This window comes from Nycticebus coucang, chromosome 2 (assembly GCF_027406575.1).
Source record: "Nycticebus coucang isolate mNycCou1 chromosome 2, mNycCou1.pri, whole genome shotgun sequence".
NCBI lineage: Eukaryota > Metazoa > Chordata > Mammalia > Primates > Lorisidae > Nycticebus > Nycticebus coucang.
Window position 1 is genome coordinate 14,188,006 of NC_069781.1, and position 26,523 is coordinate 14,214,528.

At 36.2% G+C, this 26,523-nt stretch overlaps 1 protein-coding gene across 6 annotated transcripts in view; it reads right to left on the reverse strand.

Moving 5' to 3' along the window:
* The window catches only part of RABGAP1 (RAB GTPase activating protein 1), a 186,033-nt gene that overhangs the window by 122,097 nt on the left and 37,413 nt on the right, over positions 1-26,523 (reverse strand). For 5 of the 6 annotated variants that reach the window (XM_053562974.1, XM_053562983.1, XM_053562964.1 and 2 more), the window contains 8 exons: positions 17,923-18,157; positions 16,047-16,251; positions 13,449-13,623; positions 12,707-12,864; positions 8,625-8,735; positions 7,686-7,752; positions 6,132-6,234; positions 5,029-5,198 (listed from right to left, as the gene is read on the reverse strand). In XM_053562974.1, coding sequence (XP_053418949.1) covers positions 5,029-5,198; positions 6,132-6,234; positions 7,686-7,752; positions 8,625-8,735; positions 12,707-12,864; positions 13,449-13,623; positions 16,047-16,251; positions 17,923-18,157 — 1,224 coding nt within the window. The remainder of the gene's footprint in view (positions 1-5,028; positions 5,199-6,131; positions 6,235-7,685; positions 7,753-8,624; positions 8,736-12,706; positions 12,865-13,448; positions 13,624-16,046; positions 16,252-17,922; positions 18,158-26,523) is intronic. The other variant, XM_053563002.1, reaches the window with a different exon arrangement.

A 26,523-nucleotide genomic window follows, 5' to 3' on the forward strand; every position in this document is an offset into this window, starting at 1 on the left:
AGAGACAGAGTCTCACTTTGTCACCCTCGGTAGAATGCCGTGGCGGCACAGCTCACAGCAACCTCCAGCTCTTGGGCTTAGGCGATTCTCTTGCCTCAGCCTCCCGAGTAGCTGTAACTACAGGTGCCTGCCACAACGCCCGACTATTTTTGTTGCAGTTTGGCCGGGGCTGGGTTGGAACCCACAACCTTCAGTATACAATCCTTGGTATATGGGGCTGGTGCCCTACTCACTGAGCCCCAGGCACCGCCCAGAAAATTTAAATCTAAGAAAACAATGTTTCCTTCCCTACTAACTTTAAAAGGTACTTCTCTAATATGATGCCATTTTATAACAATCCCACAGATAGGAAGGTTTTTAGGCTAAAAAGGAATTACAGAGTCACCAGATAATTCCAGAGAAAGAATCAATTTTTAAACATTTAGTTTAACATATTTACATAATTATTTATGTATAGTGGCAACAAAAAACTGAAATGCTATATGTTATATTTTAAAACCTCCTCTGCAGCACTGTTTCCTTTTGGTCTAATCAAAACTGAAAAGGGTTAACATTTTGACTTATACTTAATTTCTGTAAATCCTAAAAATACTCTTATAGGAAAAAAAGACAAAAGTACTATGCTTCTATGGAAAAAGCCACAGCTAAGACTTTGAGAAGGCTTAGATATGTAAATTGTTCACACAAATTTGATAATATCCACCATTAAACATCTTTGGATCTCAGTTTCCTTATCTATAAAATGAAAATATTATATTTATCCTCACTGATCACTGTGACAATTACATAAGATAAAAAAGTGATGGTCAGAGTAGGATCTCAAGTAGTAGTAGCTATTATTTTTTAATGGCATAAATACAAAGATGGAAATGAATAAACATAGTTTATTAAGTTAACAAGCTCTAAGATTAACAGTTTTCCAAATTACTTCCTCTTTACCTCGCCTAGCCTACTCCCTACCCCCTCCTAAACACACAAAAAGACTTATCCTAATAAGGAGAAAAACAAAAAATTATCATCAGGAATTTCCTGCTCTCCTCCTGGGTTCCACATATATACTTTTGCTCTTTGCAAGGAAAACACTGAGAGCTCAGTTTAAGATTAGTCTGTAACCTTAAAAGAAGACTCTTAACGCAGTGTACTGGGTTCTGTCTCAGTTATGTTTATGGCTAGTTACCCTATCAAGTGATTTTTTAGCCTAACTAAAAAAATAAGTAAAACTTGCTGGAATAACATGTTATACTTGGGTATTTTAAAATGTTACATAGAACTAAAATGAAACAAATTTATCTCCATAAAAAGATATACTATTCCAGACTCAATCACAAAAGTAATACTCCTGTAAACACACATAGTGTTTGATTCCAAGGTTGTATTACATTAGACCTCAAGGGAAACACAAGATCAGGAGAATCATGTTCAGTAAAATAAGATTAAGTAGATGGAACTCTAATTAAAGAGAATTTTTTTTACATACAAATTTTTACTATAAAACATCATACAATTAATTTCTACTTACCATTTCTTGCTCTAGAAACTTCTAAGGATCATTTCCCCTCACTTCCTGAATTTTCAAAGTGATGTCTGCAAATTGTTTTTTCTGAAGCATTCTTTCCCTGGGACTGATCTTTGATCTAAATAACCAATGCTGTTCTGATTTCATAACTTAGAGATTTTTATTATTCTTATGTCCCACAGAGGTTCCAGAGTCTCTTTCAATAATAATAGTGAAATGAATGGCTATTACTACTTATATGCACTGGGAACTATTCTAAGTATGCTGTATGTTTCTCATTTAATGTCACAATAATACTATGATGGAGATTCTATTATTGCTGCCAATTTACAGTTGAGTAAACTGAGATTCAGAGAGTAAAAGAAACTTTCTCAAAGTCACAAGGCTAATGGTAAGATCCATCTACTATGACTCCAAATCCAAGTTCTAGATGATGACCCTATGCTCCTGCTACACTGAAGAGCTAAGAGAATAGTGCTAGGACTCAGGTTTACTCTCTTAAGAAAGAAATCTCTCTTACTGCTTTGCTTGTTTTCTTTCTTTGTTTTTTTTGCAGTTTTTGGCCAGGGCTGGGTTTGAACCCTCCACCTCCAGCGCATATGGGGCCGGCGTCCTACCCCTTTGAGCCACAGGCGCCGCCCCTGCTCTGCTTGTTTTCTTTTTCTGAATACATCCAATACGGCTAACTTAGATATAATGAAATCAAAATTTCTGTTGCTATGTAAATAAAACCATGGAATATGAAAAAGTAACTCTACATATACCCTTTTAATTTTACATAATGGATACATTTTATGGGGGCAAGACATGATTGCAAGAGGGACTTTACCTAACAATTGCAATCAGTGTAACTGGCTTATTGTACCCTCAATGAATCCCCAACAATAAAAAAAAAAAAAAAAAAATTTTACATAATGGAAAATCAAAGTTGCACGTAAATAAAATCAATTCGACAAATACTTATTTGAGAAATATTATGTTCTAGGTAATTGGAATAAATTGGTAAACATGACAGATTAAAAATCTTGCCTTAGTAGAGGATTGTAAAACAGAAAACAGGTAACAATATCAAAATAAACAATATGAAAATAGGTACATTACATGTCAGAAGGTAAAATTCTGGTTAAAATAAAAATTACATAATTTAGGTGGGGGAAGTTGGCAGTACCAATATAAGAGTGAATAAATTTAAGTGCTAAATGAGGTAATCAGGGTAAGTTGTTGAGAAGTAAACCTGAGCAAAGACTTAAAAGTCAGTGAGGCCCTGAGGGAGGAATTAGCAAATGTATCCAGGAGAAGAGTACTATAGGCAGAAGGAACAGTTAATACAAAACTCCCTAAGAATGTGGTTAGAATAAAGTGAACAATCAGAAAAAGAGTAAGAAAGGAATCTGTTTCTAATATAATAGGCAACAGATCAGGTAGGGTCTGGGAAGTCACAATGAGAACTCTGGCTTTTATAGAATAAAATAGGGTTAGAGGGTTCTGAATAGAAACATGGTATGATCTGACCTCACCATGCTATGTTGAGAAGAAGTCATAAAGGGGCAAAGATAGAAATAGCACGATGAGTGAAGAGACTATTGCAATTAACTAGGTGAAAAAATGATGATTCAGATGAGAAATGACTAAGTGGTAAGATGCGATTAGATTCTAGATATGTTTTGAAAGCAAACATGATTTCCTGATAGACTGGATATGGACTGTGAGAAATAAAAAAGTTAAAATTCTTGGCCTGAGTAACTCCTAGAAGACACCCATGAAATAAGATAGTAAAGGTAGGTACACAACATTTTGGGATAAGATAATGAGATATTTTTGGAGCTGTTTAGTTTGAGATGCCCAGAAACTGAGTGAAAGAACGGTAGATACTTAAAAGAAAAGGAGCAATCACTTACATCAAATGTTACTGACAGGTCAAGTAAGATGAGAATTTAGATTATCAATTTAGGTCATTGGTAACCATGATTTCTTCCAAGGATTTCTGCTACAAAGGAAGGAAAAATGGGAGCAACGGGAAACCAAGAAAAGCTAAAAGAATATAACATGGATTTAAGGTGTTGACCATCACAGGAAGAGAAAAGTATAAAGTATGACTTTGACCAAGTTAACTTGGCCGGATATAAAAAGAAAAAGGAAAAAAGAAAAAAGTCAGTACTCTTCAGAAGAACATAACAGAATTCAATCTCTACAATATATCACTTAAAATGTTTAATACACTGGGCGGCGCCTATGGCTCAAGGAGTAGGGTGCCGGCTCCATATGCCGGAGGTGTGGGGTTCAAACCCAGCTCTGGCCAAAAAAACAAAAAAAAAGTTTAGCACATAATGAAAAATTACAAGGCAAATAAAGACACAGAAAAATGTGATTCATTATACGAGAGAATTAGCAGTCATGAATTTCTAAAGTAGCTATATATAATTATGCTTGAGTATGTAAAGGAAAACCTGCTCAAAATAAGAGAACTAATAGGAAATTTTGGGAGAAAACAGAAACTATAAAATAGAAACACACAGACATTCTAGAAACAAAAAAATACAATATCGAAATTTAAAAATGAATTCACTGAATGGCTATAATAACGGATTGGAGATTGAGTTAGTGAACATTAAGACAAATTAACAGACAGTATCCCATCTGAAAATAACACAGAAAAAAGACTGGAAAAAAACAGAGCCTTGGAGATTTATGGGATAATACAAAAGCCGTATAATATCTGTCAATGGAATCCCAGAACAGAAAAGAGAGATGGACAGGCATGAAAAAAAGCTGAAGAAATAATAGGTCAGATTTTCTCCAAATTTGAATTGAGGGAGAATCCCATAAATTTAAAAATTCAAGAAACCAGGCGGTGCTTGTGGCTCAAAGGAGTAGGGAGCCAGCCCCATATGCTAGAAGTGGTGGGTTCAAACCCAGTCCTGGCCACAAACTGGAAAAAAAAAAAAAAATTGAAGAAACCCAGAAAAATCCCAAGCAGAATAAACAGAAAGAAAATCACACCTACCCATATCATAAACATCTAAAAACCAAAGATAAAGCAGACAGAGAAAAATGACACATTACATCCAAAGGAATAATATAAATGAATGCTAACATAGCAAAAACAATGGAAGCTAAAAAGGAATGTGAGACGACATCTTTAAAGTGTTGAAAGAAAAAAAAGTCAACCAGAATCCTATATCCAGTGAAAATATCCTATTGGGATAAAGGTGAAAAAAAGACATTTTCATAAGGAAGTCTAAGAGAATATGTCTTTAGCAGATCTATGCTAAAAGGAATGCTAAAAGGCGGCTAAAAAGTAAAAGATCAAATGGAAATGTGAATTTTTAAGAAATAAAGAACAAACAAAAATGATAAAGTGGGTAAATATAAAAAAGACAACTTTTCCTCTTAATATACTTAAAATGCATATGACTTTTTTTAAAAGATCTGATAGTTTAATGATAAATCAGCCTCAAAAGTGATTTCTCCTCTATTATTCCCCCTTCTGTATTTATAGAAAAGTATAGTACCTGCTTTAGTTTCAAAAAGAAATTTTCAGTAGTACTACGTTTGCTGAAGGGCCAGAATAATCTTTCATTAGGTGAGCAAACACGGACTTTTGTCTCTAGGAGAAATCGAACAGGCTCCTGTACTTCTGTTATTACCAAATCAACAGCTGTGGTCATAAACAGCACTTTATCTAGGAAGAAAGAGGTTGGAGAAGCAAATAAAAAAGACAGAAACATATCTGCTCATGTAATTAACATAAAAGTAATTATACTGATTAAAAACTTTAAAGATACTATAGGGCAAATAATTAAATAAACATCAAAATAATCAAATTGCTACCTTTGAACATTGTTTTTTCCATATTGAAAATTCTTTTCTTAGGGAGACTCCTAGAAATAGAATTAGTGACAGTAGTATATACTTTCAAGCTTAAAAAATGGACTGTCAGATTGTTCTGCCAAAGTGGCATGGGGCTTCTTTATGCCTCTCAGCAAAAAGAATCCTCACCTTTTGAGGATTAACTGGTTAACAATGCCAGTACACCCAAAAAGGGAATTCTTATCTTTTAAACTTGGTTAACAATGGCATTTCATATTTTTGAACTACTTATCTATTATCATTGACCTACAGTGCTATTAATAACAAAAAAATGAAGAGGAAAAATGCTGAATAAGAGGTACTCATTAAGCAAATAAATGTTAAATTTTCAGGACAGAATGCTATGCATCCATTAAAATGTCATATGAAATATCTTAAAAACTTGCTCATGTACAGAATATCTGAAAAGCTACACAAGAAACTGCTAATAGTGATTTTTAATTTTTAACTATTTATGTTCATGGAGTATCTATAAAATAAAAACTTAGAAGTTTGTAAATAAATAAGTATATAAACAGAAAGGAAGAAAAGGAAGAGGCCAGGGGAAAAATGAAGAGGAGAGAAAAATAAGTGGGCAAAAATGATACCTTGTTTATAGAGCAAATCTAATAATCAACTCAAGAACTATTCAAATTCTTTGGGTTCACCAGGTAAATGCTGGATATTAGTCAAGCAAGTGGTCCTAAGGTTTGGATATCTCCTTGAGACTAAAATTTCTATTAATTATGTCAGCAATCTGTATCACCTTTAGGAGTTTCTTCATTTACAACTTGAAAGTGTGGGGATTTTGGATTCCAGCTCCCAGTAATAACATAGGACTTGCCATCTGAACTTTTGCCCATAGATTCCTAAAGAAAAGAGTAAAATAAACCTTAATGTCAAAGTAAGGTAACATCTACCTTTCTGCCTTTAAAAAACAGGATTTGTAGAGTGTATGTGAATGATTATAGCCTACGACTAAAGCTGTGGGCTAAGCACAGTGGCTCAGGCTAGACAGGTGACTCACGCATATAATCACAGAATTTTGGGAGACTGAAGTGAAAGGATCACTCTAAGTCAAAAGTTTGAGACCAGCCTGGGCAACATGCAAGACCTCATCTCTACAAAAAAGCTAAAAAAAAAAAAAAAATTTAGCTGGGTGGTAGTGTCAATAGGCCTAGCTATTGTGGAAGCTGAGGTGGGAGGATCACTTGACCACAGGAGTTTGAGGCTGCAGTGAGCTGTGATTGTGCCACTGCATTCTGGCCAGGGCAAGAGTCTTGCTCTGTCTCAAAAAATGAACAATTGAAAAAAAAAAAAAAATCCAAAACACAAAAACAAAAAGATGTATCAATTACATATGCAATTTTTCCTGAAGTTATATGTAAAGTAAATGCTTATAAATCATATAAACATTAGGAAAATTCATTCCTAAATCCTCTGTTGAATTCTCTATCAAGTGAATAATCACCATTTATTTATTTATTTATTTATTTATTTATTTTTTTATTAAATCATAGCTATGTACATTGATATGATCATGGGGCATCATTCACTAGCTTCACAGACCGTTTACCAAGTTTCACAAATACCCTTGTAAGATGCACCGCTGGTGTAATCCCACCGATCCCCTTCCCTCTACCCCCCTCCCTCCCCTATTTAGTTTTGAAAACAGATTTTCATATACTAGCAATAATACTAATATCACCTATTATTGGTAAAGCACATGACAAGTTTGCCAAGAATTCTCTCATAAATTTTCTCTTAAGAATCTCACATTAACCCTATTCAATGGTAAAGAAGAATTACCACCACTCCACAGTTAAGAAACCAATGCTTATCTAAGGTCAGACTTGTAAATAGACAGAAAGGAATAAGGAAATGTACTTATCCTTGTATATTGTTTTACAGCTTATCAGCACACCTTCATAAAAATGCCTTTTTTTTTTTTTTTTTAAACAGAGTCTCAATCTGTCACCCTTGGTAGAGTGCCATGGGGTCACAGCTCACAGCAACCTCAATCTCTTGGGCTTAAGCAATTCTCTTGCCCCAGCCTCCCAACAAGCTGGGACTACTGGTGTGGTGCCCGCCACGACACCTGGCTATTTTTTGTTGTTGTTGTGGCAGTTGTCATTGTTGTTTTAGGTAGCCCAGCAGGGTTCGAATGGTGCCACCAGCGTCAGTGTATGTGGCCAGCGCCCTACTGACTGAACTACGGGTGCGGCCCAACATGCTTTAACATGAAATTCACAGGAGCTAAAGTGAAACAACCTTTACTTATGAAAAAGCATATAACTTTCCAGCAATGAGAAATCCTTACCAAATCTAACAAGTGCATGTCACTATTTCGTACATCTTTTCCTGGACTAAGGAGAAGACCAAAACACCTGCGAAGAAAGAACTGACATAAATTTGGAAAAAAAGATAACACCAGAAGTTTAAAATAGGTCACCTAAAAAAAATTATTAATGATAGAAAAAAAAGTCACTCACTAAAATTATCAGTAAGATGAGATTTTAGCTAGCCAAACTAAAAATTTATATTCTGCATTTTCCAATCTCAGTTGATGTTATATTATCTTTTATTTTTAATAAATGTTCAAATTTCTATTTAGAAGCTCTAATGTATATCTAGATTAAATCAAAACATAGTTTTATGCTTTTAAAACATATGTATTTCAAACTGTATGTTTTCATTTCTAAGTGCAGGTTATATGGTATTTAATACTTCAGATGGCCCAGCAAATTCAACATAATAAATATTTATTCCCATAAATGAAATACAGAATATATCCTAAAAATTATGAATATGTACCTTCAAAGTCATCCTAGCTTATGCTATAGCCAAAGTATTGCATATTTTATGGCGATTTAGTGATATAAATGTAAATGTTTTTAAAATTATTTTATTAAAGTTAAATCTTCGCATAAAATTAAAATCTTTTAAGTTGTCAGTGCTAGAACTGCAAATGAAAATAATCAAAGTTAAAATAATTCATTAAAAAAATAAGTAAATTAATGTTGCTGGAACCATCAAACTTATTTGAGATAAACAAATTGTTTGCCTTTTATTACCATGTAACTTAAGTTAGCATATTAACTAAAGACTTATGGGAGCCATTTCAAAGAAGCATTGACCAAAATAAACAAAAATATTTCCTAGAGGACAAAATACTTTGCAAATACATCTTTGAATACTGTATGACTACTCCCTTAGACTGATGAAAGCCAAAATTGATATTTAAGCTAAATATGCTTACCTTTCAATGGCAAGTTCTTTATTACTTGTTTGTTGCACGTAGATGACAATCTTCTTATCAATTCCTTGGCGTAGTTTAAAACATTGCCTGTCCTTATCTTTGGGAACTGCACTGTAGACCAACATGTTTCATTAATTTTGCAAAGTAATTTTCTTTTCACACACTAGAACAACTTTTTAAAACAAAGACCTCAAATCTCTGATTCTTTTCTGTGCCTGGTTTTCAAATAATAACAAAAAAGAAAAAAATCAGTATGTGCCTCTTGATGTGAAAATATCATTAGATATTTGCAAGTAAACTGTTAAAGCATTTATAAACACTAGAAAAACCACTTCTATGCCCCCTAAAATGTGGCTTTAGTTTTCTCTTTCTTTTCTGCTGTGAAAATTACAATAGATGTTTATAAAGTATTCAGCATGTCACCTGGCATACAGAACCCCATAAATATTTATTTTTTATTTATATTTGGTCACTGGTTTATATAAAAAGATACTTATCATAGACTTTTTGGGTCTCAAACCAAGGTTTCTTTAAAAAATAGTAATAAGGTTGGGGTGGCGCCTGTGGCTCAAAGAGGTGGGGCGCCAGCCCCATATGCTGGAGGTGCGGGGTTCAAATCCAGCCCCGGCCAAAAACTGCAAAAAAAAAAAAAAAAAAAAAAAAAGTAATGACGATATGGCCAACAATAAGCTGTTGCCTAACATTTCCCTTAAGCAGTGATAACTTTACTATAAAACTGTGAAACAATTATAAAATACTAATGACACAGTTAATAAATATAAGTTTAACTTTAAAATTGAAAGCAAATATTCTTAAAATATCAGTTTCCCAAAATAATTCCCACACACCATTTTCTCTAGCTCCTCTGTTCTCAAAGGTAAAAACATCTGCCTGTGGCAATCACACGATAAGCAGCAAATCTAAATTGTATCTTATTTCTGTGCAACTTTAAGATAGAGCCATTAGCAAATACTTTAAATGGCTAGATGAAAACTCTGAGTACCTACTCAAACTAAAAAGTACAAAATCCTTTCTGTATTTATATAGCAACCAATTGAAGAACATTTTATAACAATTAGATTAGAAAATCAAAGAATCTCAGCAAAGAAGTCTAGAAGTGACAAACATGTTCAAAGAAAATTTGCACAGCAAACATCGAGATATTTGTGGCTTACTTACCTTTCACCTCTAATGAGATGGACGAGTCTGAATTTCAAAACTGTTTAGCACTCTGAGAAGGTGAAGCAGGTGGATTGCCTGAACTCCCCTGGTTTAAGACCAGCCTGAGCCAGAGCAAGACCTTGCCCCTAAAAATAGCCGGGCATTGTGTGGGCACCTGTAGTTCCAGCTTCTCGGGAGGCTGAGGCAAGAGAATTGCTTGAGCCCAAGAGGCTGATTTTGCTGTGAGCTAGGGGAACAAAGTGAAACTCTGTCTCCAAAACAACCCCCCCAAAACCCAAAATAACAACAAAAAACCCCTGCTAATAACACTGGTCTCGGGCGGCGCCTGTGACTCAGTGAGTAGGGCGCTGGCCCCATATGCCAAGGGTGGCAGGTTCAAACCCAGCCCCGGCCAAACTGCAACAAAAAAATAGCCGGGTGTTGTGGCGGGCACCTGTAGTCCTAGCTACTCGGGAGGCTGAGGCAAGAGAATCGCGTAAGCCCAAGAGTTAGAGGTTGCTGTGAGCCATGTGACGCCACGGCACTCTACCCGAGGGCGGTACAGTGAGACTCTGTCTCTACAAAAAAAAAAAAATAGGTAACACTGGTCTCTATGCTCCTTGGATGCTAAAATATAATTAATCTCATCTCCTAGCAATTTAAAGTAACAATAATAAATATAAAGTTATTCTGAATCTGTACAAATGCACAAAAGGGAACACATTAGAGAGTGTAATCAGCAGGTATTCACATCACTGAATGTCAGGGGCCTAAGATTAGATTTTTTGGTTCTGTAATTATGTCACTGAATGAATCCATGTGAGGAATTTAGTATTTAATTCCTGTTATATAAATTAAGAAACCGAGGTCCAAGCTTAATTTCCCTAGGTTTACCTATAAAATAAGCACAATTATCAACTGCCCACTTTTTTTTTGTTGCAGACAGAGTCTTTATTCTGTTGCCCAGGCGAGGGTGCTGTAGCATTAGCCTACCTCACAGCAACCTCAAACTCCTGAGTAGCTGGCACTACAGGTGCCCACCACAATGCAAGGCTAATTTTTCTATTTTTAAAAGAGATAGCACTTTGTAGTTTGCTCAGTCTGGCCTCGAAATCCTGAGCTCAAGGAATCCTCCTGCCTTTGCCTTCCAGTCAACTATCTAATTTATCTCATGGAGTTGCTTGATGGATTAAATAAAACAAAAAAGACATGTTTTTGAAAGCACAATGCAAATCTGAACATCCAGGGATTTTCTACAGTAGCATTTCCTTGGTATGAAGGTAAAGAGAACAGAGATGTTTATGATAATTTCACACTAAATATGCCTAGCACTTCTCTTTAGAGAGATCTTAATCTTTCCTATTCATAATAAGAACTTGCAGACAAGAAACAAATACGTTCAATAAAGGAAAAAGTATATAAACTAAAGAAAGTTGTTTCTTAAAAAGGAAAATAATTAAAAATACATAGATTATAAATTCTACTTCTCAGGGCAGGAATGCACACTGTAGGAAGAACTAGCTCACAGTGCTACTTTGAGAATAGAGGCAGATCTAAAGAGAGGACAACAGAGCACAATGCCTCCTATTTTGCTCCTCAAACCCAAGTTGAAGCTGCATTGTACACTAAATTGGCCACCAGATGGCGTGACGATTCCAAAGTCTGAAGGGAGAGCAAATGTTACCAGCTTTCCTAACAAGGGAATCAGTCATTATGCTTTTTAATTTAAAAGCAAAATTTTGGAAATCATTCATACTTTCACATTATTTGTTACCCATTTTATGAGGTAGTCATGGAGGAAATGGACTTCTACATTCAACTACTGATTATAATCCTAAGATGCAGCCATTTTGTTATATAAGCTATATAAAGAAAAAAAAATCAGTCATCTTGCAACAGTAATTTTAAAGTATAAGGATTTGAGAGTTTAACCACCTCATTTAATAAATAATGAAACTACTGCCAAACATAAAGAAACTTGGGAAAAGTTCACATTGATAATTGTAACAATAAATTTGCTTTCTACACTAGAGTCCTTTCCATCATTCAAAGAATTATCATTTTACTAAAAAAACAAAATCAGTTCTTTCTAACCCTATATAGTTTAGACTTCAGACACAGATCTTATTTCTCCCCTTCCAGCGTGTTCAGATAAACTTTATCGGTAAAACTTGATTCCAAAAGCCGTAAGACCTATCTCAAGATTATTAAAACAAAGTCAGTAAAACCAATACAGCTACAAATCCAGCTAACTTAGTTTTGGCTGTATTTCTAATGAGCAGTCCACCAGCTACTTTGAGTTTCATTAAAAGAGAGTAGAAACATGTTCCCCACATGAAGATTTTCTTTTCTTTCTTTTTTTTTTTTTTTATTGTTGGGGATTCTATGAGGGTACTATAAGCCAGGTAAAGATTTTCTTTTTATTACTTTAAAATTCTTTGAACTTTACCTCTGTAAATTTACTCATTTCTCTTCCTTTATCACTCATACTAAATTGAAAAAGTGCTCCCTATAAAAGCAATCATTTTATGACATGAAAATCATATAGTGCGGCTCAGTGCCCATAGCACAGTGGTTATGGCACTGGCCACATACGCCAAGGCTGGAGGGTTCGAAACTGGCCTGGGCCAGCTAAACAATGACAACTGCAACAAAAAATAGCTGGGTGTTGCGGCAGGCGCCTGTAGTCCCAGCAACTTGTGAGGCTGTGGCAGGAGAATCACTTAAGCCCAAGAATTTGAGGTTGCTGTGAGCTGTGACGCCAGGGCACTCTACCAAGGGCGACACAATGAGACACTGTCTCAAAAAAACAAACAAACAAACAAAAAACCATATAATGTGACCCAGAGGCTCCCTTCAACCATGGATAATATAGCATGTTAACACAAACTAAAAAAAGTGAATAAAATAAGATGCCCTACCTAAAGTAACCTTTACCATCATCTTCTTTTATTTCTAAAGATACTGAGAAGGTAAAGATATCACTGTCAGGAGTCTGGGGTGCAGCAGTGGCTGAAAGTGGGGTCTGCTTGGCAGAACGGCGGAAGGCAGTGGCAAAACTGTAAAGTATCCGGCTTACCTACAATCAGACATGTTAGAAAATGGGCTGTTATAAGACAAAAAATATTTTTACTAAGGCTGGAAGATTAACTACTTTGGAAGGAATAATCATCTTTCTTTCATTTTTTCTTTTGGTAACATTATCATTTGTTAGGCCCCAAAAGCATGCAACACTAACAATGGGCAGAAAAAAGGTCTTAAAGAAAAGAAATGATTGTTAACATTAGAAATCCAACTGAAAAATTATTTACTAAATTGTTAGAAACTATCTGAACATACTTCTGTTAATAAAAGTAGTCCTAACAAGCTTAGCTCCGAAAGAATCGTTTGTGCAAATGTGTTACTATTAGGATGAGCATCACATCCAACAGAGAAGTACCAACCCATCTCCTCTGAAACTAATCAGAACCTTGGTATTGCTGCTAAATCAAACTTGTTTTATCCATATTTCAGCCCAGGAGGTTGGAATCACTAAAGCATTAGCAGAGAATTTCATTTCATATTATGGCTTATTGTTGACCATAATAAATACTGTAATCATTTAAACATAATTGAGGGCACTGGTGAAGTTTCATTTGCACACAGTTTCTCTTTAAGACTTACAGCTTCTTGTATTTCACACCGGAAGACATGTATTCTGAAGAGCTCTGCATTGTAATGACTTTCAGTAAAAGCAAAACAGTCACTTTCAGGAGTTCCATCATGTCCTCTGACACAGAAGAGAATTTTATAGATAGGGTAGTTTGCGATTTCAGTGTTTGTCTGAGGATCTAAGAGTCTGTTCAGAAAAAATAAGACACAAAAACATTAATACTATATTCACATTAGGATTAGAGACATATCTTTCTAGCAAAATAATCACATAGACAATATGCTTAGTATACTAATCATATTAATATTTAAGAAATTTTAATAAATGAGTCATGTGGATTCTAGAAGTTATTGATTACATGATTATATAGTACTAAAAACTATATAATCCCATGTTTGGGGGAGGCAAGCAGAAATAAATGAACAATTATCAATAAGCACATTTCTTATACAGTCTATAACTAAATAACGGTAAGATTAATGGGTGAATTCAACTATCAAAATAGATCATTAAAGCTGTGCTTCTGATTATTTTCTAAAAGAGTGACCAAATCTGCTTTTTAAAATATTAAGAACAATGGCTCGGTGCCCGTAGCACAGTGGTTACAGCATCAGCTCCATACACCAAGGCTGGTGGGTTCAAACCCAGCCCAAGCCAGCTAAACAAAGACAACTGCAACAAAAAATAGCCGGGCGTTGTGGCGGGCACCTGTAGTCCCAGCTACTTGGGAGACTAAGGCAGAAGAATCGCTTAAGCCCAAGAGTTTGAGGTTGCTTTGAGATGTGATGCCAAGGCACTCTACCAAGGGCGACATAATGAGACTCTGTCTTAAAACAAACAGACAAACAAACAAAAAATTGAAAACAAAAAACTGATGCTCCTTCTCAAAGTGAAGCATGTTTTTAATGATTCATAGCAAATAAGGGAAGATAGATCACAAAAAAAAAGGTAACTCCTCAAAAAAAAAAAAAAAAACCATGAATAAAATCAAAAGGATACCATTTACTAAAAGTTAAAGATAACATCATTCATTCAAAATTTATTCATTTTTCCCAACTATAGCACAAGACTATGGGGAAAGGGCCAAGGAAGGGGAAGGGAGGGGGGAGGTTTTGGTGGAGGGAGGGTAATGAGTGGGGCCGCATTTATGGTGCATCTTAGAATGGATACAGGCGATTGCACTAATGTACACAGCTATGATTTAACAATAAAAAAAAATTTATTAAAAAAATAAAAAAAAATTTATTCATTTTTATTTTTTTATTAAAAGATAAAAATTTCCCCAACAATAAAAAAGAGAAAAAATAACAACAAAGAAAGATAAAAATTTTTATTTTAATGTTTGCTTTATAAAAATATATTTGAATTTCAAATACATTTAATATAATTACATTTCTAATCCTTTATATCCTACTAGTAACAAAACACAAATTATTTAAAAATCTTGATTATAACAACACAATTAGTAATTCACTGAAACAAAGGTAAGAAAAAATACTTTATGGAATTGATGTATGATAATTTGTAAATTATACCTCTTTGTTTTATTTTTAAATGTTTTTGAGAGACAGGGTCTTGCTCTGTCCCCCAGGCTGGAGTACAGTGGTGTGTCCATAGCTTACTGCAGCCTTGAATTCCTGGGCTTAAGAGATCCTCTTGCCTTAGCCTCCTGAGTAGCTAGGACTATATGTGAGCACACCCATCCACTTTTTTATTTATTTATTTTTTTTGTAGAGACAGAGTCTCACTGTACCGCCCTCGGTAGAGTGCCGTGGCGTCACACGGCTCACAGCAACCTCCAGCTCCTGGGCTTAAGCGATTCTCTTGCCTCAGCCTCCCGAGTAGCTGGGACTACAGGCGCCCACCACAACGCCCGGCTATTTTTTTTTTTTTTGCAGTTTGGCCAGGGCTGGGTTTGAACCCACCACCCTCAGCATATGGGGCCGGCGCCCTACTCACTGAGCCACAGGCGCCGCCCCACTTTTTTATTTTTTGTAAAATAGAAACATTGGGTCTCACTGTGTTGCCCAGGTTGATCTTGAACTCCTGGGCTCAACTTGGCCTCCCAAAGTGCTAGGATCACAGGTGTGAGCCACCACACCCAGGCATATTCTAACTTCAGAGAGCTTTCTTCAACTTCATCTGCCAACCCTTCTGAGTTGTTTGATTTAATCTCTTTGTTTCATGTAAGAGTATTTCCTCAAGTGCCTAGTACTTCATGGCTGTCCACTTTTTTAAGAATGAGGTACTGAAGGAACAGGCCAGTTGGAGAGAATGGTCTTCTGGGAAAATTTATTCATTTAACAAATACATATGTGATACCCACAGCATAGGAGAACCTGCTCAGAACACCATGGGTACAACTATGAAAGGCCTAAAAGGAAACAGTAATTTGGCTACCCATGACTGAAGTGGGGAAGAATATAAAACTCTGTTACAAACAAGTGACCATTCTTCACGAAGGTCACAATCCTGGGAAGATAAAACGTGAGTGTCAGATAAATTAAACAAGAATAAACAACTACATATTTGATTCATTTCTGCTTCTTTCTAGAATAGGTCAGAGATGTAACATAATTTTTAAAAGCATTTCAAGAAGCTGGTCTCACCTCACAATTCCTTCAGATACATTTGGCACTGAGAGGGTTACATCTAGTGAAATCTGACACTGGCTTCTTAAGATGGACATCATCCTCAAGGCTTCCACTTCACTCCGGGGAGCATTTACTGAGGCACAGCCTAAATAAGTTAGTTTACTGAAGACTACACTGTCCTCATCCACTACTGGTGTGAAAGGACTTGACACTTCAGAATCTGAAAGAAGAAAATGATTATCTTCACCTTGATATTGACAGGAATAAAAAGTAAAAGTCTGCAAGTAATATTTATATTTCTAAAATTAAGTATTAATAAGACAATATGCCATATCCCAGAAGAAATGCCCATGAAAGCCAGAAAGCTCACACAGAACTGTCATAAAGATCGAGATTTAGGTAAAGGTTGAGTGTTTACCAAATTCAAAATCTAAAATATGAAATGGGCTTGGTGCCTGTGGCTCAAGCGGCTAAGGCGCCAACCACATACATCTGAGCTGGAGGGTTCGAATCCAGCCCGGGTCCGCCAAACAACGACAGCTGCAACCAAAAAATGGCTGGGCGTTGTGGCAGGCGCCTGTAGTCCCAGCTACTTGGGAGGCGGAGGCAGGAGAATCGCTTGAGCCCAGGAGTTGGAGGTTGCTGTGAGTTATGATGCCGCAGCATTCTACCCAGGGTGACAGCTTGAGGCTCTGTCTCAAAAAAATAAAATAAAATAAAATAAAAATAAAACATGAAATGCTCCAAAACTAAAATTTTTTTTAGTACTCACATGACACTCAAAGGAAATGATCACTAGAGCATTTCAGATTTCAAATTTCTGAACTTGGTGTGATTAACCAATAAGTATAATATAAATATTCAAAATAAAAAAAAAATCCAAAATCTAAAGCATTTCTGCTCCCAAGCATTTCAGATAAGGGATACTCAATCTATATTGCTATAAAAATCAATCCAAATCAGATTCAGTTCTGATTTACTTTTCTGCCTTTTCTAATTTGCTTTGACTTTACATTTACATTTAGGTCAAATATACATTTAGTATTTTTACCCCCTGAAAAATCCTATCTCTGATCTGCACTGTTAGAATTATTTCTCTCATTTACCATCTTAACTCCTTTATTCTGTTCTCTCAACCCCTTGCTTTCCCTTTCCCAATAGCACCTCTAGTTTTTTTTTTGAGACAGAGCGTCAAGCTGTCGTCACAGCTCACAGCAACCTCCAACTCCTGGGCTTAAGCGATTCTCTTGCCTCAGCCTCCCAGGTAGCTGGGACTACAGGCACCCTCCACAACACCCGGCTATTTTTTGGTTATAGCTGTCATTGTTGTTTGGCAGGCCTGGGCTGGATTCAAACCCGGCAGCTCTTGTGTATGTGGCTGGTGCCTTAGCCGCCTGAGCTACAGGTGCTCAGCCAGCACCTCTAGTTTTAAGATGGCATTTTCCCAAATGAAAAGTGTCCTCTTCTCCCTTTCTTGCTATTCCTTTATGTCCCTTGTTCTAGTCTTCCTCTTTCAACTTGGCAATTACTCCCACAGAGTTACATAAGCCTGGAGCAAAGAAATTTTCCCTCCATTTCTCCAACTTGTACCCAAATTCCTTCCTTCAGGGAAAAATCTTTAAGCATTCTGAAAAACAAAATAAACTAAAAAACAAAAGAGATTCCCTCAGTGTCACTTAGCTAAGGTTTCTCTTTCTTTGGTACAAATGAAATACACTTAAAGGGACATCAGAATGGTGCATATATTTACTCCTCTCACATTCCCCTGGATCTACATGCGAGAAATTCGTAAGAATATACTTTTTTTTGCTTGCTTTGAATCAAACCTAGTACAGTGTGGACACTCAAAAACAATAACCTTCGGTTAAACAAGCAATGTAGCAATCCTAACCTCCTTGTCCAGGTTTCACTGGCAGGCTCATCTCTGGTTTCTGGAGCCCTACTAATGGCACAGGGTTAATGGTAGATGAAGCTGAGAGCTGATTAGAAAGAGGCCCATCTCCTTCGCCATCCAGTTGTGACCTTTTCACAAACTCCTTGTCCCCTGGCTGGTCATCCATTGGAGGATCCATCAGCACATCTGCTAGCTCTTTTTGCAGCTGCTGTTCACTTCCATTCCCTATAATCTACCGGTCATAAATACATGTAATCAGCAAAGTGAGAAAGAGGCCAGTACTGATTAAAATGAGTCCACATTCTAAAGAAAATTAACATTTTTTGATATAAAGATATCTGATTTTTAAAAAGTAGAATAAATCAAGATCTACGACAAATAAGGGCTGCGGCTGCTCTTTTAATTCATAGGTTTTCATGAAAAAGTACTCAGTGAATTTTATACTAATACCCAGAAATACATGTGATAGCCTGCCAATGTTATGAAAGTTTTTTACAATATCCTGAATTACTAACAATTAAAATACTTGTAATTTTATTTGTTTGATAAGATATAATGCTTGTAAGAAGAATATCTTTAGTGGCTTCCCTTACCCTTAAGAAGAAATGAATAATGTCTTCACTTCCAAAAGTTTATCCACAGATACATACCTAAATTTCCACACGTATTTTACCACTCATGCTATAAGTCTCCTGTATTTCTGAGGGAAACTTCTCTGAAAAGAATAATTTCTTAAAATTCTGAGAAACTTAAAAAAAGATAAAATGAATGTATAAAATAGTCCTAAAGAATAAAAGTACTCCATTTGAATAATGTCAAGTTTTTTTACAGAGTCTTGGTGACTTATACTTAGTTGTTCAACAAGAAAGTAAATGGTTGGAGCTATGAGATTGTTACAGAGAATGAGGTCTACATACAAAATTAACTCAGGAGCAAAATTCCAACAATAAAGGTACCCAGGCTACCAAGAAACCCAGTTCAAACATTTTTAATTTTTTTGAGTTTTCATAATTCTGTAAACTTCAAGTCTCTAGGGCCTGTAAATTATGATTGAGAAACAGGTCTTTTTTGCTGACACTTTACCAAGGAAATTCTTACACTTCAACTACTCTTGCCTTGGAAATAAAGGCCTTTTGCCTCAATAACAACTTCTATTTCTTTGAACCTCATTCTGTTGTTGTTTTCTTTAACTTCATTTTATATTTGGAGTTATTGCTAATGGAACTATAAGTCCGTTGAGTAATTTTAACTCTTTGCTAATCTTGAGTCTATATGTCACAACTACAATCGAATAATTGAATTTCTTTCTTTTTTCCTTTCTTTTTTTATTTTTGAGACAGAGCCTCAAGCTGTTGCCCGGAGTAGAGTGCTATGACATAACAGCTCACAGCAACCTCCAACTCCTGGGCTTAAGCAATTCTCTTGCCTCAGCCTCTCAAGTAGCTGGGACTATAGGTACCCGCCATAACACCCAGCTATTTTTGTAGTTGTCATTGTTGTTCAGCAGGCCCAGGCAGGATTCGAACCCACCAGCTCTGGTGTATGTGGCTGGCGCCTTAGCCACTTGAGCTACAGGCGCCAAGCCCTTTTTTTTTTTTTTTTTGAGACAGTCTTACTTTGTTACCTTGGTGGAATGCCATGGCGTCACAGCTCACAGCAACCTCAAACTCTTAGGCTCAAGTGATCCTCTTGCCTCAAGCCTCCTGAGTATCTGGGACTACAGGCATCTACCACAAAACCTGGCTAGTTTTAGAGATAGGGTCTCACTTTTCTCAGGCTTGTCTCAGAAATCCTGACCTCGGGCAATTCACCAGCCTGGGCCTCCCAGAGTGCTAAGATTATAGTTGTGAACCACCTATTGTGCCCGGCCTGAATTTCTTTTTTTTTTCAGAAGTTCTGCTTTAAACCTTTTTTTTTTTTTTAATAAGACAAGATCTCACTATGTTGCCCAGGCTGGATGTGAATTCTTGGGCTCAAGTATCAAGTAATTCTACTGCTTTAGTCTCTCAAGTAGCTAGCACTATGGTGCACAACTTAAGAGTGTAGTTTTTGTTTTGTTTTTGAGACAGAGTCTTGCTTGTCATCCTGGGTAAAGTGCAGTGCTGTCATCACAGCTCATTATAACCTCAAACTCCTGGGCTCAAGCAATCCTTCTGCTTCAGCCTCCTGAGTAGCTTGGACTACAGGTGCATGCCACCATGCCTGGCTAATTGTTCTGTTTTTAGTAGACAGCATAGTGTTCTTGGTAAGGGTGGTCTTGAACCACTAACTTCAACCAACCTTCCCACTTTAGCCTTCAAGAGTGCTAAGATTACAGGCATAAGCCACTACATCTAGCGAAAAAGTTTTTAAAGTACCTTAAAAACCACAGATTTTTTCCAATTAACTTATTTTCTCAAAACTAGAAAATACTGTACTACCTGATGTAAACAAAAGACAAAAGTAAGGAGAAATAACATACATAAAGAGAAACAACACAGCTTCCTAAAAACAGATGAGAAGATAATAGGCCCCATATTGAAGCAATTAATAATTAAAATTAGGAAAGCAAATTGAATAGAAGAAAGACATATTACACATGCTATTAAGACAGTTTTGCTTTTTGACATATGAACCATTCAATTTTTTGCTGGATAGGTTACCTACACTGTAATGTAGTCACCAATCACAGAAATATAAAATATAGCTAAGCTCTGAAAGAAAATAGATTTATACATTTGTCATTTGTGTTTACACATGTTTATACTGCATTCTTTCCTAGTTTACAAATATAAGAACTGTTTTCAATTTCCTTATCTTTTCCTTAAAAGCTAGGAAAAAGTAATGTACACACACAACCCTGCTGATTATCAAGAACTGTTTAAAAATAGCAACCTAACAAATGCCCAAGATAGGTAGGTCAAATACGGTACTCAACAATTACTGTGTTAGATGTTAGATCATTTGTGAACATTCAACCCAATTCCAAAATTACTAAATTACAACATAGTATACACATACTTAATCAACTGGGTCGTTTTTAAGACAGTCAATTAATTTTGCATAGATAAAGCTGGGAAACAGCACGCCCTTAAAGGTTCTCAAACTCCGGTATGCATCAGAATCACCTGGTAAGTTTGTTGAAACAAGACTGGGACCCTATCTAAGCTGCCAATTAAGTCAGTCAGTATTACTAGTACCCTGTCTCCCCGAAAATAAGACAGTGTCTTATTTTAAGGTGTGCTCCCAAAGATGTGCCAGGTCTTATTTTCAGGGGACGTCTTATCTTTCCTGTAAGTAGGTCTTATTTTCAGAGGATGTCTTACTTTCGGGGGAAACAGGGTAAGTTAAAATTCAAATACTTGCTCTTCTCTCACCTTCTACCTCGACAAATAAGTCAATCTCAGAAAAAGCCTAGGCATGTGCACTTTTAAGAACCTCCACAGATAATTCTGTCACATATAGCCAGGATTGAGAAATTCTACCTCATATCAAAAATCTCATCTATTAATAACATGGCAGCTTTCAAAAGGCATCAAAATGATCTCTGGCACTTTTTGAAATCCTTTGGATCCACCCAAGAAAAACTTCTGTTCATGGGCCCCAAGAATTTCATTAGATGTTCATATGGATTATAGTTTGAGACTCACTGGGCTTGGAACTCACACAGTTCATTTATTTTCTAATATGAATGGCTCATCACGACAAAAGGACTGGTTTAGTCTTGGCATTTTGACATTTGCCCACCTCCGTTAGAAAGTCTGGGAAAATGAGTATAGGCAGATCCTGGGTTAGGAAGGAGAGGTTCTATAGGCATGTTCTTAAATTGAATTTGTGTGTAAGGCAGAACAGGTACATTTACCAATTACCTATAATAATCTCTGTTCATAAGTGCAAGTTGTATGTCAATCAGATGTTTTTAACTCTGGGACTTATTGTAATAGCCCCCGTTTCATAAGTGCAAGTAAAGTCAGACATTTGTAACTCTGGGACTTCCTGCATTCAGTTTTAAACCTAGCTTACAGCTATCATTTACCATACAATGTAACTTTAGCCATTGAGAGACAACAGAAGTTGGCTTGAATAATAGTTGAATAACTTAAACAAACTAGCAACTGCTTAGTTGCTAACAGACTTTTAGTTATAGACTAACAGACTTTTTGTTATAGCAGAAAAATAAACCCTCAGTTGGTAGGGCTTTCTCTTTCTTGCTGCCAACAGCATTCCTAACAGATACCACAATCATCTCAAAAATAAATGTAGTTGCCAAGCATGGTGGCTCACGCCTGAGGCTGGCGGAGTGCCTGAGCTCACGAGTTCGAGACCAGCTCTGAGCTACAGTAAAAATAGCCATCTCTAAAAACAGAACATTGTGGTACACATCTGTAGACCCAGCTACTTGGGAGGCTGAGGCAAGAGAATTGCTTTAGCCCAAGAGCTTGAGGTTGCTGTGAGCTGTCATGCTACAGCACTCTACTAGGGGCGACAAAGTGAGACCCTGTCTCCAAAAACAAAATTAAATAAACAAATAAACGAGTAAATGCAGTTTTGGGTAATCAAAATATTGTGATTGCTAAATAGTTAAGTGGAACAGTATAGAGTCTAGAAATAAGATGCACACATATATGGCCAACTAATTTTCAACAAAGTTGTTAAGGTAATTCAATGGAGAAAGATGATAAATAGTGTGGAACAATTAACCTGACAACCATATGCAATGCAAGAACATGAATCTCAAACAGAATTTCACATCATATATAAAAATTAACTCAAAATGGAGTGCAGATCTAAATGTATCCCAACATGAGAAAACACAGGAGAAATCCTTGTGATCTTAGAAAACATCTTAGAACACAAAAAGGAAAACTTGAGGCCGGGCGCAGTAGCTCACATTCATAATCCAACCACTCTGGGAGGCAGAGATTGGTAGGTCTGCTTGAGTTCAGGTGTTCAAGACAAGCCTGAGCAAGAGCAAAACCTTTTCTCCCCTAAAAATAGAAGAATTAGCCAGGTGTGGTGGCAGGGATTTGCAGTTCCAGCTACTCAGGAGGTTGAGGGCAGAGGATCCCTTGAGCCCAAGAGTTTAGATCACTCTGAATTATTAACATAGTAGGGTACTCTAGCCTGGGCAACAGAGTGAGACTCTTGTCTCAAAAAAAGAAAAAAAAAAGAAGGAAAACTTGAGAAAATAAACTTTATAAAAATTCAAAACTTCTGCTCAAAAGAAACTGTTAAGACAATGAAAAGACAAGCCACAAACTTGGAGAAAATATTTCCAAATCATACATCTGATGAAGGACTGTATCCACAATATAAAAAATTCACTCAAAACTCAATAAGAAAACGAGCAACCCAATTTAAAAAAGGACATTTCACTAAAGAAGAAATATAGGTGGCAAATAATCATACTAAAAGAAACTCAATACAACATCATTAGCCATTAAGGACCTTGAAACCATGATAGGATGCTGCCATACACCTACACAGATGGCTAAAATTCAAAACAAAACAACTCTGACAGTACCAAGGGCTGACAAGGATGAGGAGCAACTGGAAACCTCACACACTGCTGGTAGGAATGCAAAATGATATAATTATTTGAGTAATTTTTTATAAATTTAAACATTACACACACGACTCACTTCTAGGTATTCATGCAATGTAAATAAAAACATGTCTACGCAAAGACATGTTTGCAAATGTTAATAGTAGCACTATTCATAATCACCAAAAACTTCATTATTATCCAAAGATTCATCAAATGGTGAATGAAACAAACTGATTGCTGTGTGTTTATAAAATGGAATAACACTCAGAAATAAAAAGAAATAGAGTGGGCGTGATACTTCATGCCTATAATCCTAGCACTCTGGGAGGTTGAGGAAGGAGGACTGCTGGAGCTCAGAAGTTCCAGACCAGCCTGAGCAAGAGCTAGATCCCATCTCTACTAAAAATAGAAAAAACTAGTCAGGTGTCGTGGTGGGAACCTATAGTCCCAGGTACTCAGGAGGCTGAGGTAGAAGAACTGCTTTAACTCAAGAGTTTAAGGTTGCTGTGATCTATGACACCTTGGCACTCTACCCAGGGCAACAGAGTGAGACTTTGTCTCAAAAAAACAAAACAGAAAAATAAAACAACAACAAAAAACCACAAAAAGGCATGTTACACAAATGTTACCATAGCAAAACTGGAAGAGTCTACAAAGTTATTCAGCATGCTGTTGACACTGTTGTAAACAAGTTAAGGGCAAGATTCTTACCAAGAGTATTAATGTTCCCATTGAGGATATTAAGCACTCTAAGACAGCTGAGACAGCTTCTTGAAACATGTGAAGGAAAATGATTAGAAAAAAAGGAAGCCCAACACTCTGGGAGGCTGAGGCCAGCAGATTGCTTGAGCTCAGGATTTGGAGATCAGCCTGAGCAAGAGCGAGACCCCATCTCTAAAAATAGCTGGGCGTTGTGGTGGGCGCCTGTAGTCCCAGGTACTTGGGAGGCTGAGGCCAGAGAATTGCTTAAGCCCAAGAGTTTGAAGTTGCTGTGAGCTATGACACCACAGCACTCAACCCCAGGACAACTGAGTGAGTCAAAAAATAAAATAAAATAAAATAAAACAAAAAAAAAGAAAGCCCGAGAGAAAGGTACTTGGGTTCAACTGAAGAGCTGCGCTGCTCTACCCAGAGAAGCACACTTCGTGAGAAACAGTGAAAAGGAGCCTGAGTTGCTAGAGCCTATTCTATATGAATTCATGGCATTATGGCTGTAAAAAATAAAAGGCTGTAAAAAAAAAAAAAAAAGACCTCTATTGTCATTTAGCACAAATATGAAGATAATAAAACAAATATGCATAATACAACTAAAGGTTACATTTAGATTTGTGTTCACTTTCACGTAATCTACATTAATAGGAACAATTCTTTAGTAAATAGTCCTGAATGGAGAAAAAAAAAAAAACATAAAATTTTATGGTTACAGCTACTATAAACACATGGCATATAAGGATGGAGACTGCATTGTGAATGATTTACTCATAATTCTGCTTACAAAACAGACTGGTAGTAAAAGCTTTGGATCAGAGATTGCATGTGGCACAACTCCAGGAGGCATCATTCACAGCACAGATTATTTGAGTGGACTATACTGTGTGTAGCCTGTGCAAGGGAACTCAGGAGTCATACCTGGTCTCCCAGGTAAGACAGATCGGTTTTAGGACATCGTCCTGATACTAACATTGTAGTTGAGAGCAAATTACCTCTGGGAGCCACAAATCTCTAAAATGAGGATGTTAATATCTATCTCATAAGACAGTTAACAAGGGTTTGATGATATAATAATTATTGGGCACTGTATCATGTGGTTTTTATTAGTTATTACTTCATTTAATTCTGACACAACAATATTTGCCAATTAGTAAGCTTCCAACAGTGTCAGTATTCCCAATCTCACTCAGCTCTTTCTTTAATAAACTCTAATACACTTCCTAGAGTTGAGGTTGAAAAGCAAATAACCTAAAAAACAAGTAATTCTACTTTTCATGGTCCAGAGAACTTTAACACACTTACTATTCATGTGCAAAAGAAGCATATAACATTTGTCCTTTCTAAATATATCAAATAAAGGTAATAACTTATTTGGTAGACTTGGCTACGAGTTTATTTCCTTGAGAGTAAAACTGTATAACCAAAGGACAAAATGTTCCAAAGGCAACATTCAGAGTCATTTCCTGGTCTCAATTTTCTACTTCTAATTTTATAGCCCATTTCCCTTCACTGCAACACCACCAACTAGGCTCCACTTGATTTGCCAATTATACAAAGCTACTTTAGACACTTGGGACCTTTCTCTGGGATATTTAAACCCTCAAGAAAACACATTTAAGAGGTGTGCTGGAGAAATCCGTAGATAAGAAAATGAAAGACAATTTCTGTTGATGATCTGTATGTAGTTCTTGCTGTTTCTCTCCTACTGCAGCGAAAATATAAATGAAAATAACTCAAACTGAGTAATTTTTGTTCAAAAAGTGTGAAACTTTTTTGTTCAAGAAGTGTGAAGTGTGAAACTTTTTGTTCAGAAAGTGTGAAAGCAGACCAATCAGGAAATAATATAAACCTTAGTTTTGTCAGAATGCAAGGCACAAAATAACCAAAAATCCAATTTGGACAGCTGAAATTTTATTTACTAATTTCAAATCAGCTCAGATACTCATTCTGTAATCTTCGATAAATCACCAAATGTTTGTGTTTCACTTTATAAATAGTAGCTGTTCTGATTATTCATCTCTTTAACTGAATTAAGGAAGGACCAAAGAAACAAACTAAAGTCAACAATTACCAACATTACTTTAAAATAAAAAGAGGAAAGGGTGGTGCCTGTGGCTCAAAGGAGTAGGGAACTGGCCCCATATGCCGGAGGTGGAGGGTTCAATCCCAGCCGGGGCCAAAAACTGCAAAAAAAAAGAGGAAGTAGAGGAACAGAAATCTATGAATCATCCTGAAAAGTCAACTGATAAAAGACAATTTCACCAAATAATGAGATTATGGGCTGGGTTTTAATTTTTTTAGTGTCTGATTTTCTACACCAATCATGTATACATTATTTTTATGATTAAATAAAACAAATG